This window comes from Taeniopygia guttata, chromosome 1 (assembly GCF_048771995.1).
Source record: "Taeniopygia guttata chromosome 1, bTaeGut7.mat, whole genome shotgun sequence".
Lineage (NCBI taxonomy): Eukaryota > Metazoa > Chordata > Aves > Passeriformes > Estrildidae > Taeniopygia > Taeniopygia guttata.
In genome coordinates, this window is record NC_133024.1 from 1,298,530 (window position 1) to 1,313,765 (window position 15,236).

General features: G+C 37.8%; 1 protein-coding gene across 2 annotated transcripts in view; it reads left to right on the forward strand.

The window, feature by feature from the left end:
• Window positions 1-14,395, forward strand: part of ZPLD1 (zona pellucida like domain containing 1) — a 90,443-nt gene extending 76,048 nt beyond the window's left edge. For both annotated transcript variants that reach the window (XM_072934975.1, XM_002193221.5), the window contains exons 5-12: window positions 1,147-1,328; window positions 1,978-2,050; window positions 4,699-4,796; window positions 5,412-5,492; window positions 6,304-6,475; window positions 7,825-7,933; window positions 10,855-10,884; window positions 12,802-14,395. In XM_072934975.1, coding sequence (XP_072791076.1) covers window positions 1,147-1,328; window positions 1,978-2,050; window positions 4,699-4,796; window positions 5,412-5,492; window positions 6,304-6,475; window positions 7,825-7,933; window positions 10,855-10,884; window positions 12,802-12,977 — 921 coding nt within the window. In that variant the 3' untranslated portion in view covers window positions 12,978-14,395. The remainder of the gene's footprint in view (window positions 1-1,146; window positions 1,329-1,977; window positions 2,051-4,698; window positions 4,797-5,411; window positions 5,493-6,303; window positions 6,476-7,824; window positions 7,934-10,854; window positions 10,885-12,801) is intronic.
• The last annotated feature ends 841 nt before the right edge of the window (window positions 14,396-15,236 follow it).

Here is a 15,236-nt window from a genome sequence, read left to right on the forward strand (position 1 = left end):
TAAAACCCACGTCTTTCTCTAAAACCCATTTTTCTGTAATACAGCAGACTCAGCTTTTTACTTGATGGGGGGTTGGGTGGTGAGGAAGTTAAAAAAGCTTTAGTTGGCTCTACTAATTTAGCCTGTACTGTTTAGGCAAAAACTCAGGCAAAATGTTACAACTCATGTGCACCTCAGGATGATTCTTCCCTAATTAAACATTTTTTAAAGAAATCATGTGTTTTAAAGCTACTGAGAACACCTGTTTTGCTAATAGAGTTGTATAAAAGAGATGCTGCAGTAGAAGTCCAGTGCCATGTTTGCTCAGTTGTGTCTGTGCCTGCTGAGAGAGGAATTTGTGCTGTTCTCAGTTGTTTTCACACAACCCCCTCATTCAGACCAGTAGCTACAGATGGAGTGAGGCTGGGCTGATACCAGCAGGGAAGTTTTCCCGTTTTCCCCTCAGTTTTCCTGAGGGCTGTGTGTTCTTGCAGGCTCTGCACACTCTGAGCTGAGCAATACAGAATAGCACATGCCCATGGATGCAATTCAGGTTGCATTGGCATTAATTTTGTATTACTTTTCAAGCCTGTAATTTCTGACAGCTTATAGTTTATATTGAAGATTTAGAAATATATAATATAAACAAAGCCACGCTCAAAGTTCATCTGTTTGGCTTGTGGCTGCTTATAAAGTACCTTATTTTTGATGTGCCCATACTGAAACTCAACAGTGAGACAATATTTTTTCTGTAAACGAAATTCTTTCTGTACTGGCCTTTTTATTGGATATAGCAGCTCATTGTAAGGTAATATTTTTTAATTGTAATAGGGAAGTTGCTTTAGTTTTTCCCAATAAGTTGCATGAATTCATTGGGAATGTAGAGGGAAAAATACCTACCAAAAGTATACTTGCAAAATTCATAATTCTTTCCAAATGTTGCTCAAGTCTGTTCTAAGAACAGGGATACAGCTTGTGAATTTTAAATGCATGATTCCAGGGAGGTGAAAAACAGAAGACAGGGAAGATATTATTAAACTAAATAATTTTTGAAAGCTTTAGTGAAGATATTTCAGGCTAAATGATGGGCTAAACCATCAGCATCCTTAAGTCCTTTTGTTCCACAGTTAACTTCAGCTAATAGCAGTTTTCTCTCTTCCTCCATAGGTATCCTCAGCTCGAGGTATCAATGCTTATGGAAATACCTCAGTGGTACAGATAGGCAATGTTTCAGGCTATATTGATACACCAGACCCACCCACGATTATCAGCTATCTGCCTGGGCTCCTGTACAAATTTAGCTGTAGCTACCCACTGGAGTACTTGGTTAACAATACCCAGCTGGCCTCGTAAGTGTGTCTGTTCATTTCTGCCTTTGCATCCCCATGCTTGTGTGAGCATCTGTATGTGCATGCCATAACAGCATCATCCATGTAGCAATCTTTGGCTGTTTAAGAGTAAAGGGAAAGGAAAAAGCACCAAAAAAAGAAGTGTTGCAAGAAAAAAGAAAATTCTGTAGCGTTATTATATGAGATAATATAATTCATGGAGACCTGCTGTTATGAAGAGGCCCTTAGAGAATGTGAAACTTCCCTTAAAATTCAGGTGTTCTTACCAAAAATTATAGCAGCAAAAAAAGCCAAAAAAATTCTTCATGAAATAGTTTGTAAGATTTTAAATATAGAATGCAAGAGAAAATATTTCCGTGAGTAAACCTTGTACATCATGTGAAGTGAGTTCCTTTTTGTCACTTTGCCTCTCTGCTAATTATTTTTCTGATTCATGTTTTCAGTAGCATCCATTATTTTCTGCATAGTTAAGACTGTCAGTATTTCCACTATAAATTCCTGTTTCTGAAGTTTATAACCCAAATGCATAAATTAACTCCTTGTGATATGACTCATTGAGTTTTTTAATGATAAAGCCCACTGAAGTGTGCAAAAACAAAAATAAGGTATCTTTCTTCATGATGGTTTTTGGTTTCTGGTTCTATTGTAGATCATCAGCTGCTATTTCTGTGAGAGAGAACAATGGTACATTTATCAGCACTTTGAATTTGTTGCTTTACAATGTAAGTATAAAACACAGTATGACCTGGACTAAATGAATCTCTGTGCTATGTGGATACAAACTGTTTCAGCAGATGAAAGTATAGATTCCTCTTCATAATTTGCTGTTTCCTTCCTGTTCCTCCCATGAGCCAAACCTTTCTTCAAGGCATCTTTCATCTCTGAATTCCTTTTTGCTTTTTGTTGGCATGTACCTGCTGTCTGTGTTTCTATGGCTGGTCTTTGAGGACAGACACAGTCTTGTTGTCCTGCACTTTAAAGGAAATTCCTCAATTTACAGCTCTGGATTTCAGCTGGTAGTGCCACATGACAAATCAATTGTAGCCACAACAATCATACTCCAGAGTGCATATTTTGTTTGCATTTATTATGTTTCTCTGTGTGTGTATAGGTGCTTTGTGCTTAAACAGAGACTACTCTGTAGAATTCTGTAAAATTATTCCAGCCTTATTCCCACAGCAATGAACTGTAGCACTTTGGCTGTGGTATTTTTATGTTCAAGCCTCATCAGAGCGTTTCAATCATCTGTGATTGTTGTGAAAGATGCATCAGGTCCAAATCTATAGCCTGATGCATATATTGCCTTACAGTGTGGACGTTAAAGATTTTAAGGGTTAATAATTATGACAGTTTTCATCCAATGCTTCTTCCTTATGTTTTAGATAATTTGAATATGCATTATTATAAAAGCTTTTACCATGTAAATGATTTGGTGACACTGAAACATGAAAAATGCAAGGACCTCTACTTAACATTAATCCCTGAAATTATATTTTTGTGTTGATTAAAATTTTTACTCATACATTTTAAATACCTGATTTAAATATCAATTTTTCAATCTATCAAGCATCATTTTTGTATATTATGAATCCAATTTTTTTTGCATTATTATTCATGCCATTGTGTTGCTGAGTTATAATTCATGCAACTGATTTAAAAGTCAATGCTTTATGCTTTGAACATAATGAGCTATAAATATTGCAACAGGACATTTTTCAATGGCACTCTCTAAAAAATCATGTTTGTTTGAAAGAGCAGAGCTCCAAATAAAAACCTATAATCTGTTAAAATGATGATTATAGTTCTCTCATTTTTAAATAAATCCATGATCAAAAAGATGGGGCAGAATGAAAATAGGCAAATTTCTCATCAAGCCAAGTATTGACCACTGCATGATGATGCCTTCCAGGGCCCAGCTCAGCAAACAGGCAGGAATAAATGCTGTTGATGCTCATATTGAGTACATTTTTTCCTCAGATATCCCCAAAAGCCAAAATATGCTTTCATCTTCCCCACCCCTGTTGACTTATTTCTTAATGTTGACTTACTTCTTAATGTTCATCCCCTAAGCTCACCTCTGTCTTCTGTCACAAAGTGTTGAGATTTACTTTGTGATGTCATTGGTAGGAAAGATAAGAGCTGTTATGGTAGACTCAGAGTTTAATAGCAAAATGTTTAATGGGCTTTCACAGAGCCTAAGTGGCTATGTGCTTTTATGCCTTTTTGCAAATGTCTCTCTAAATGAATAAAAACTACTCTTAAAGAATAAAAGAGCAACTATGGAGTGTAATAGTGAGGGTCTTGCACTTTTTAATCAGTTGCAAAACGTGGCAGAGCTAATTGTTATAGAAATGTATAATTAATTTGAAAGAAGGTAAACCTACCTGAAGGACTCTGATATTGCATAGATTAGATATTGGGTATGCTGTTAATTTTGGCATTTGAAAAAAATCACCTGGTCTCTGGTGTAAACCTTCTTGTTGCTGTCAGCTGCCACAATGAACTGATTTAAATCCTATCTACCAGTTTTTTTCATATGTATTGAGTGTTTTGAACTTTCACAAGAGGTTTCAACATGCTGAGATACTGTGCTATCTGCATTAACACTGTGTTTCACACAGGTGACTTTACCAGGTAGTGCATTTTGCCATTCTCGATTAATATCTGTTGCACAGATGTTTCATTGTGCTGTTGCTAAAGTGATGTTAATGATTTAGATTTTGAGCAAAAAGCCCCAGTAAAACAGCTATATTTAAGTAGTAGTATATGGGGAATTCCCAACTTTTATGTTGAATACAGCTTTCTTGAAACAGCTCTTCTGAAACAGATTTTAAATGAAAATGTTTGTTACTTCTAGTTTTCCACAAGTCAGCTTACATAGAAACTACACTTTGCATAAGAGAATGTCTTTGTTCTCCCAGATTATAACGTAAAATATATAGCATCCCATGGATAGCATTGCTATCCCTATTAGTTCAAATAACCTTAGCAACCTTTCCTGGAAAAGAGTGCAGCGTGACAACCCAGTAAAGCTCCTCTGTTAGAAAACCTGAGCAGCTCCTTTGTGTGCCTGTAAGCTCTGGGAGACTTACTGAAGTGTCAATGAATGATGTTTTCCTTAACAACTGATTCAACCACCTTATTAAATCATATATTCTCCCAGAATGTTGCATGGGGCAAAGCCAGTCTTTACAGACAAATTTGTAGGCAATTTCTCTGGTTTTGCTCCTTGCTTCTTCCCTCACAGAGATCAAAGTAAACAATCATTCTACACAGAAGGGTCAGGAAAATTACTGAGAGCTCAGTCTGGATGCAGATGGGTTGTTAGAGTGGAATTTCTGTTACAATCGAGGCAATATTTGTTTTACAGGATTCAACCTACAGCCAGCAACTCCTTATTCCAAGTACAGGTTTACCTTTGAAAACCAAAATATATGCAGCTGTAAGAGCAACGAACCTTGATGGCAGGTACCATGGAGGGTGTTATTTCTTGTCTTGCTTGCTTTTCAGCTCTTGTTACTTATCTGATTTAGAAGCACCTGTCTTTCCTCATAGCTTTTTGTATTTCAAAATAATGGTTGGTGTTCAATAATCACTGCTCTCAGCTGGAGGGTGTCAGGTCCTTGGCAGTGAATGCATATTTTGCTGCACTTCTCGTTATGAAAGTTTTCCTGAATTATACTTTAAACCCTATATTGCTTTTACTTAAGAAAAGGCCTCTGTTGGACCAAGAGCTGGAATTCAGGACTTTTAAAAGTGGGCTGGTTTTGATTTCTAGTCCTACGTGGCCATGATTTCTGGAGGAGGTGTGCAGTGTGTTGGTGTGGTGGTTGACTTACATGAAGCCAAATGATTTAATTTATAAAGTTCTGCTGATATGTTGTGCTGTTTAACCTTCTAAGTAGTTGAAGAACCAGGATGACTGGCATGTGACCTGTTTAATGCAGTAACTGAGTTCCACTGCAACAGCCTGCACTACCTGTTTGTGTGCTTTTCTGTACTGTCCTTTCATCTCCCCTCGCTCTCACCCCCCCATGCTTGCATTGCCAGTTGCCCTCATCTATCCCATTACTCCCCGTGCAGGTGGAATGTTTTGATGGACTACTGTTACACCACACCATCTGGCAATCCTAGTGATGATCTTCGATATGACCTTTTCTTCAGGTAGGTCCTGTGCAAACCCAGTATTTTTTTGGTCCTTCTTTAAAAAAAAATTATAAATCTCTTCAATAGTGATGTCTTAAACTGCCTGGAAAGTTTAAGCATTTAAGTAGGCAGGACCAAGGGCTAGGCTTATAGATAAAATGTCAAAGCTTTTTTTTTGTGTGAACAAAAACATAGAAGTAAGTGCCAAGTCATAAGAATTATGAAGGTAGAAAAGCATATATCCAAAGTAGTTCTGCAAGAGATAACATAAGTGCTTAAAGTGAATGGCTAAACAGGCCTTCATTTTACCAAAGGTGAATGTGGTGAATGGCAGTGATGTAAAACATCAGAGACCTCAGTCCAGGAAAGTAGTTAAGCAAATGATTAAATATAAATAGATGCTCCTACTTCTACTCCTGGTAATAACATTTATTTGAATTGAACTTTGAAAAACATCTTGCCAGTATCTCAGATTAAATTTTATCTGTGACACCTAATGGAGAGGTGCTGTCTTCATTTGGAGTTACCTGTCTATACTGGTTAGCATACCTGATTGCTTTGAGCTTCAGGTCTCAAGTGTCCCTGACACTGGAATTAAATGGCACCTTGGTTTAGCTGTGGTGCTGCAAAACAAAACAATGTTTTTGTAGGAATGTATTTCAGCACGGGAACCTGCAGCCTGACAGGCAGATTGTGGCTGCAGATATTCACACTGTGTTCTTTTCCAAGGAGCTGAAGTGTTCATCTTGCTGCTTAAACTATCATATTCGTATCATATCATACTAACAGAGCTGCTCATCCCAGTTTCACTCTTCTCCACAAAAACTAGCTGTGACAAGGACCCGCAGACAACCATCATTGAGAATGGCAAGAGTCAAATGGGCCGCTTTTCCTTCGAGGTGTTTCGCTTTGTGAAGCACAAGAACCAGAAGATGTCCACAGTTTTCCTTCACTGTGTGACGAAGCTGTGCAGAGCAGATGACTGTCCCTTTCTTGTGCCAGTAAGTTGTAATTATCTGGGTATAAATCCTGGGGTTCTGCTTACAAGTGTTATGGGAGTTTGGATGGCACAGAATGAAAGTGACTTGTAGCGACTGAAGTGAGAATGTTTTTTGTGTCTGAAGGAATGTGAAACTACTGATGAAGAATATGGAAATGAATACAGGCATCTGGAGATAAAATAATATTAGTCTTGCAAAACACAGGTTATTGAATATATGAGAAATTACCTCTTTGCCTTGTGGTCCTTAATTTTTAAAAGTAACAACTCTGAAATGGCTTTCAGGTTGATGTTCTTAGTATAGTAGTAAGAACATCATATATTCATCATCACAGTGGGCATCTTAGAATAAGTTTAAAGAATTTCTTTTTAACAATAAAAAGAAATATCTTAGAATATAGTTTATGGAAAAGCTAAAGCTATAGAAAGTGCTGTTATACTGACAGGGAAAATTTGTGGAAGTTTCTCACAATGAAAAAAAATACTATGCCCCTTAAAGTATATAATCTCCTCTATCATGTGAAAACTACTCTTGTGCTAAAGTTCATGATATAATGTATATTTAAAATTAACTAATTTTAGGAGTATCAGGAATAACAAATTTTGGAAATGGAAACATTTAAATAAACATATAAACACAAAGTTCTGTGCTGTCTTCAGAACACTGCATTGTTTCCTACTGAACGACTTCCCCTTTAGAATTTTAAAGTGTGGTCAGTTCAGTATGCTCCTGAAATTTTGTATGCTATTTTATATTTTTATGTTACACATTTACATAATTTGTTTTGCATCAATTTATGTTCTGAGGTTTTTGAAGTTCCTTCACAAGAAGCTGAAACTAAGGAAATGCTCCTGTTTGGAGCATGCTTGAGCACTGTAGATTAATGTAGATGGTAGGTTTAAAGGAGGATTCCAGATGAGAGTGTTGGGGGTTGTTTTAGTGTGTCATTGCTATTTAGAACTCCATGGAAGATGTGCAAACTCTCACTCGAGAAGCTTGCTAGAATAGGGATTGTCAAGCAAAACAGATTTGTTGGGGAAAACTGTAAATATAGCTTTTGGAAATTAACTACTGAAAATTTAATATACTATAAGATGGATCTTGTACACAACAGCAATGTAGTTTTGTAAACAAAGTGAGGCAAAATAAAATGGGAAGCCAGGAATTTATAAGACATGCTTCTAGGCAATATTACAGATGTCTTTATTGCAAAGTGATTTAATGCATACTAAGAAATAAAATCAAAGTTGTAGTATTGCTTTCCAAAGAGTTCATGTTACATCAAGAAGCACAAAAAGGCCACAGTTGTGTTCCACTCTGAGTCTGGATTGTTTTGTTTGACCATTCAGATCTGCAGTAACAGAGAAAGAAGGGACACTGGTGGCAGGACGACGTGGCGCCCTCAGAGCACATCTGGCAACGCTGTCATCTCTGCTGGCCCCATCATTACCAGGAGTGGTAGGAATAAAAAAAAAATCTTTCTCTATGGATTGCAGGAATTTCGGAAACCTGAGGAAATGTTTTGCACTTTAATGTAGATTTGCCGTGACTTTTTCCAAGTATTTTTTTACTACTGATTAATATTTTTATGACATTTTTTACTGCTCTGTATGGTAGAAATTCTGAGCTAGTATTTTTGTTTGGCTCTCACATGCTTCCCCTTCCAATAAAATCACTGTGGGATACTTTTATACATATAAGGCCATTATAAAAGTCCAGACTCAGTGGGTTGACTTCTCTTTTTGTCAGATTTCACTGGAGATAATAGAATTTAAAATACTGTGTTCAGTGTTGCAATTTAATTTGGATGGATAATGAATATTCACTACCACTTTCTATTCACCATTTCTCCAGCTCCCCCCTGGCTTTTTATCTACATGATGCTTAAAATTAATTCACACTATTGTACATTTTAAACAGAGGGCCAAAATCCACTGCTTTAAATTGAGGGTTAAATTCCATGATCTTCATTTTTATTGCCAATTGTTTTAGGAAAAAATTCAAAGGCAGCTCTAAATATAACCTGCAGTCTCTGAAAAAAAAATTATATGACTGCTGTTTAAGTTTTACAAATGATAAATATTTATGAGTAGTTGCAGTTAGCTGATTTCAGCAGTCTTAGATTTAGGATGCAGGGAGTAGGACTGAACCTAGTCTAGGAAATCTAATTTAAAACTTGAGAATAAAATCCTTCTTTAAATGCCAAGTTGTTGTACCTGTATACAAAGGGAGCAACTGACCCTCTGGAACGGGGAAGCACCTAACAAGAGACCATGTCTAGAACAAATAGACTCTGTTATGAGCAGCACATCTGCAATGAAAATGAGTGATTTTTTTGCATTGTACACGGTCCCATTTGAGTTGCTGCCTTCTGATTAGCCAAGGAAAAGTGAGAAGAACTAACTTCAAAGTTGCATACATGAGTACATATGGGAAATGAATGACAGATTTCTCAGCCAAACAAGTGTGCTGGAGTAATGTTGCCTTAGGCAAGGAATGGCAACTAGATACAACTTCTTATACAAGCAGCCCCTGGTAGATAATATAACTCATGATTCAAATACTGTGGATGCTATTTTTACATTTAAAAAAAAAAAATCTGATCAATTATCTTTAAATATTGCATAGCTTCAAGCAAAGAGATCTGATGGATGTTTAATGACACCAAAGAAAGTATAAACAATTTTATAATTTCCTGACAACTGTTGAGGTTGTTTAAATGAAATCATGAACAAGGCTGAAAAAGGAAAAGATTTTTTTAGGTGTACTCTGAAGGTGGGTGAGTAAACCTTTTTTGGTTTCTCCATCTTCATAATGTGCTTTTGGACTCACACTGACAGAAGGATGGTTTGATGGGAGCTACTTGAAAAAAAATGGGATTAAATTCTAAGCCCTGCCACAGATTTCATGACTGGCATTGGGCAAGTCCCTCAATCTCACTTGCATTTCCCTTTTTCTTCTGGGTCAGAAAGAAGGAATTAGTCCTGCTGTCAATTCACCTTGTGAAAATAAACTCATAAGAATCAGGAGGTTTATGAATACTATTGTTAACAAACTAAAAGGGGGAAGACCATATGAGAACTTGACCAAAACTATCTGGATGATGAATAATTTTTGGATAAATTTGGAAAATTTTGGATACTTTTTTAAAAACGTAGGTACATTTTGGGTCAGGAATACCAGGGTGTAGCTCTGGCTTGCACTGATGGTGCATGGAAGTGCTCTACACTGTTCTCAAGGCCAACTCTGGTCTAGCTTTAGCACAGATAATCTGTCCAGAGCCCAGCAAACCTGCTGCACCTGGCTCACCATGGTCCATATGCCAGTAGTAGGACTGCACAGATGTGCCCTTCCCTAATTTAGGGTGGATCTGCAGCTGTCCCAGGGGTGACCTGTGCACATCAGCCCTGCAGAGGCTCCTCAAGGCAGCCAGGTCCCCCATGACCTGCCACCAGCTGTTCTGGCAGTGGAGCTGCTGATCCAGCTGCCTTGGTGCTGCTGCAGAACAGGGATGGTCCTTCTCCTGTGCGCCTCTGAACTCATATTTCCAACATCTGGCTCTTTTCAGAGAAACGTTATTCGTTTTTGTTAATCCAAAATAAGCCATTACAGGAGATGTGCACAGAAGAAAATGCTTTAGTCTCTGCATGGAAACAAAGCGGGTACCTACTCGTGGAGTTGAAATTACGTAGCTTTTGATGGATGTCTCACTTAAGCTTGGGAGACAGCTGCTCAAAACAAATGTATATGTGAAATGTGCTCACAGACTGCACAAAAAAACCCCCAAAATAGTGACAAGAAATGTAATTTTGAAATGGACACTGGTAAGTAAATACTGAAGACAAAATACAAATGTTACCCTGAATATAAAGCCACTATGTAACTGCCAAGAGGAAAATGAGCATGGTGAAAACAGCTTTTTTGTAATAATTTATGATTGCTAACATATTTTTTCTTGTAAAACTCAAGTTTTTCCTATAGAGCTATTTTATAATATGTTTAAATGAAGGGGCTTACATTTAACATGGTGCTTATGTGTGCGTATTTACTGACAGAGAAAACAGAACTGGACACCTTTTTAATTAAGAGATTCCTGCTTTAAGGTGGTGTTGGTTTTTTTTTCCACAAGACATTAAAATTTTTTAATATTTTAATATCTCCTGATATTAAATATAAAGCAATGACATGCAATTAATATTATTGTCCATAATTTAACAGAGATACTAAAAGCTGCTAGTCAATGGTGGCAAGTAGACCTGATGTATTTTTAAAATAAAGCTACAACTGTTGGCTTTTGTGTTGCAAGAGGGGAGGAGGTAGGCAGAGGTATTTTAAAAATATGACACATGCCTTTTTTTTTTTTTTTTTTTTTTATATAGATGAGATGCCAACCAACAATTCACAGCTTGGTAAGTTAATCAGAATTCCAAGAAGCATCAGAGAGAGTTTATGAGGGAAGAAGCAGAACTGAGGATGAACCATATTGATTAATATCTATGCACTGGGATTTTTTTTTTCCTTTTTTTCTTTTTATTTATTTTTCTTGCTTAAATGAGTCAATACCAATATGCACTGACGAGAAAGCAATTGGTGAGTATGGAATTATCAGTTTAATTTGTGAGTACGGAATTCTCAGTTTGATTTGTGCACCCAGTGCCATCTACACTGAAACTTTTAATTCCTGTGATGAAATTGAAATGAAGATCTGATGCTACAGCACATGGGGGTGAAGGGTACATTATAGCCACCAGATGCAAAACCAGACTTAAGCAGTAAATTTTGCCCATGCCACACAGGAGTAGAGCAGGAAAATTGTTATTGTGGTGCAGTCTAGACTGGTTCACATCTCAAAGCCAGAAGGTCAGACCTTCAGCTTCTGTTCTCCTGGCGTTTAACCTCACAAAGAGCCTGTGGAGAAACTTGGGGTAGAACTTGTGCCCTGCTAGGGTGGTGAAGGAAATAGGCTGCAGGGGAGTTCAGATCTTTAAGTTTTAGGGTGCTTTTCCTTTGGGCACTTGGAACACTTGTTTCAGCCTATCTGTTACTGTTCTCTGCTGGTGACAAGGAGTGGCTGATGGCTAAGAAAGGATGACCAGGTGGAACATTGGGCCATTCCACCTTGTATTTCTTCATAACAGGACTGAGTGGAACAAGGAATCCACTCTATCCTCTGAACTCCAACATTTTTCATTCCTTTCTTTGCTCAATTTAGAACATATAAAAGCAGCTGCTGTTCTTGTCTGTCATGGAGAGTTCTTCCTGTAATTAATGGCTCCCTGGTGTGCTCCTACGCATAGATATAATTAAAATAATAAAAAGCAAACTCTTTATTTGCTGCACACAGTTAGTTGTGCTGATGGCTGCTACCTTTCCTTCCCATCCAACAAAAGAAGCAGCCTCTCCATGCCAGAGCAAAAACCTTTCCTTTGCCTGTTGCTGCCTGTGTGGAGAGCACAGAGGTAGAGCGAGGTGGGGTGACTGCTGTAGCAGTCAGAAAGCAGCACTGGGAAGGGGAGGGTTACCAGATCAGCATTTCCTGATGATTTCCTTTCAGCTTGGGGGAGGAGAGTGGGATTAACAGTGTTGAGGACAGCTGGCTGCTTCTGGGAGGAGCAGTCTGGTTTCTCACATGAAGGCCGTGTTTTCATTTCACCTCACACTCCACAACTGGTAATGGCAAATGTTCATTGGTACTCAAATGATTTTTCCCTCTCCTGCTGGAAAACACAGTACTGGCGGTGGATGTATGTGGCCCATTATCTCAGAACTGGTCCATGAACAGCTTGCTGAACTGCAATAAGTATTAAATATGTCACCTTTTCTACCTGAGGATTCATAAACATATTAAGAAGCCCTTTCTGAAGGTGTACAGCAAGTTTTCCAGTAGTCTGATATCTGGTGCCAGACATGTCTGCTGATTTATATAGACTTTGAATTGAAATGTAGATAATGACAGTGGGGAAGAAATCCTTTCATTACCTTGATTAGGCCACAAATCCTTATACATCTACCTTGATAGTCCTTGGATAATGATAGTCTTGCCTTGAGCAACTCAGGTCAAGGTTGGTCACTTGCAGATGAGGGATAATGCCTTAGAAGGCACATGTCTTTATCCCCCAGCATGATTGATGCTGAAAGAATTAATGACTGTTTTAAAAATATACTTAGATAAGCTTTATCCAAGTAGACAGGTGCTCATGCATACAGTTATGGTTCCTCCATTGCCATTAGCAGTATACTGGGTGTTAGGAGGGGAAGGCAGAAGTGTTTGGCACCCGTGACAGATAAAACCAGATCTCACCTGAGAATTTTTCTTCTCCTTGCAGCTCATCCGAACGGACCTCCTTTCCAGATGAACCCAGTCACCAGCGCGCTGATTTCAGGCATTGTGGTCCTAGGAATTTCAAGCATTTTCTTTTTTGTCTGTTCTCTAACCCTTCTGCACAGAAACTGGCCCAACAGTTCAGTCCTGAGTGGCATCCAAAACCCAGTTTTCAACTGAAAGTGATGATTTTTTTTTGCACTTTTTATTTGGGGTTGCCTTTCTCATCTGTGAAGTATGATTCCATTCAAAAGTAATATTAAGGCAACACTTCAGTGGTATCCAGCTTCTGTTCCAGCTATTCTATATTTGTAGCTTTTCTAGATGACGTTGTGTAGGCAAGCAGCAGCGATGTTGGTAACAAGGCTAGAAAATGTTGAGAATCTCAGTTGTGTTTGTGGTCAGACTGCATGACATTTGCCCATGAATGTGCTGACAATAGAGCTCACATCTTCATCTGCTCAGTAGGTCTAAAAGCTGAAGAGGCTGCAGATGAGAACCTTTCCAAGTATGCCACTTTAATACAAAGGCTGACATGTTCGAGATAATTAATAAGTTCATAAACACCTAGTAAGATAAGAATAACTTCTCTTTTGTCATTACATTTTTCACAAAAACAAGTGTGTTTCAGGAGGAATTTGTTTTCCGCTGTCTTGGTTAAAAACAACCTATGAGAGGCTTGGAACAAGTGACTTTTATTTATTTGTAATTTGGAGGTATTTTCTTAAATATATCTTCCATTGGCTTGTGGAGGTATCGTGTATCAAGTATTGCCCAAACTTTCCTCACAGAAAATTATTTTTGGAGCACAGTTTGGCAACTGAGTAAAACTCTCACTAATATACTAATTGTTAAGGGCAAGCTTTGCCCTGTGAGTTTTTCAGTTCTCAGATAAAGCTTTCATTTCCACATGAAGAGTCATCAATCAGTGCTTATTTGTTTAGAAGATTTTCTGCATGAGTTAGACTTGTTCACTGCATAGATGAGGGGAAGAAGGCAACTAAAAGGATTACAGGCTACGAGAAGTACTGTACTGTTGCCTCTAGTTAATCTGATGAACATCAGACTTAACCTGAAGTGAGTGTGAGTGGCAGTGTGTGCTCAAACAGGAGCACAAGGCAGTGGCTCAGCTGTGTAGAGTAGGCAAAAATGCTGGTACTAGAGAGGCCACCATAGATAAAGCATATTAAGCTGGACTGGATAGACAGTTGGGATTCTGGTCACACATACAGCAGTTAAATTTCATTTTTCATGTACTGTACATATTGGCCTAGAAACACCTCATTGATATTTATCATCATCTTGTGTTAACTGTGTCTGTGTCTGATGTGACAGAACTGGCTAATGATCAGGGCTTTTTGGCTCTCAAGGCTAAAAACAAATCCAGTCTTGTTCTCAGTTTTCTCTGATCCTGCAAATGCTGTATAAAGGCCTGTTGTTTGCAAATTCCACTGTGCTGTAGGGCAGTATCCCTAACAACCAATACTGTGCCTGTTTTCCTCCAGTCTTAATACCTCAGAAACATTTTTGCACTTCAGGGGTTAGGTCTGATGACATGTAAAACACGATTGTCTAATAAAATTATTTTAAACGTTTCAGACTGGATGTTTTGTCTGTAGTGTTTTCCTCCCCTGTCCAGTTGTTACTTTTGTACATTCTTCCAGGGACCTCATTCTACAAAGAGGAAAACTGGGCCTGTGTTTTTAAGTTGGTTTGGTAAGAGCTTTCATTATACAGGATAAATTAATATATTTATAGATTTACTGACCTTTAAAGGAGTATGGTAAACACTGGAGATTTATATTCCAGCCTGGGGATAAATAAATTCAGATAATCTATTTTAATTTACTAATAAAGACAACCACAAAAATCCCATTAATGTAATTACTACTTAGTAAGGAGCAGATTTAGCTGAAAGTTTCCAGTGATGGAGATAGCCATTATCATCCTTAGGAAGTTGTTTCAGCGGTTAATTGTCAATTCACTAATGTGAATATGCCCATCTTAACTTAGCAGCCTTTAAAAAATGTCAGGCTTATGTCTACTGTGTTTTTCTAACACAAATCCCATGCAGTCTGGCTAAGACGTTTGAACAAGAAAGTGAATGGTGTTGGAAGCAAAAAAAGTTGCTGATATAATATCATACTTGTCCTGCTTGATTTCTCTGTGTTTCTGGAAGATTGTTGCTTTTCTATAAGGAAATGTATTTCATAGTAATTAACAAAGTCTTGTTGACCACATCTTTTGAGGCTCAGGTAACCTATTACAAAATTGGAGTTGCTACTCAATAATGTAATATGCAGAATGTTATTCTTCTATTTGTTAAAATTTCCAGAGTGGTTTGTTTTTTGTGAAGAACCAGGTAAGATATTTGTGTAAATTTTCCTTGTGTGGAAATTGCTAGGTACCAAAGGGTGATCTCCCTCTAGCTAAATTAGT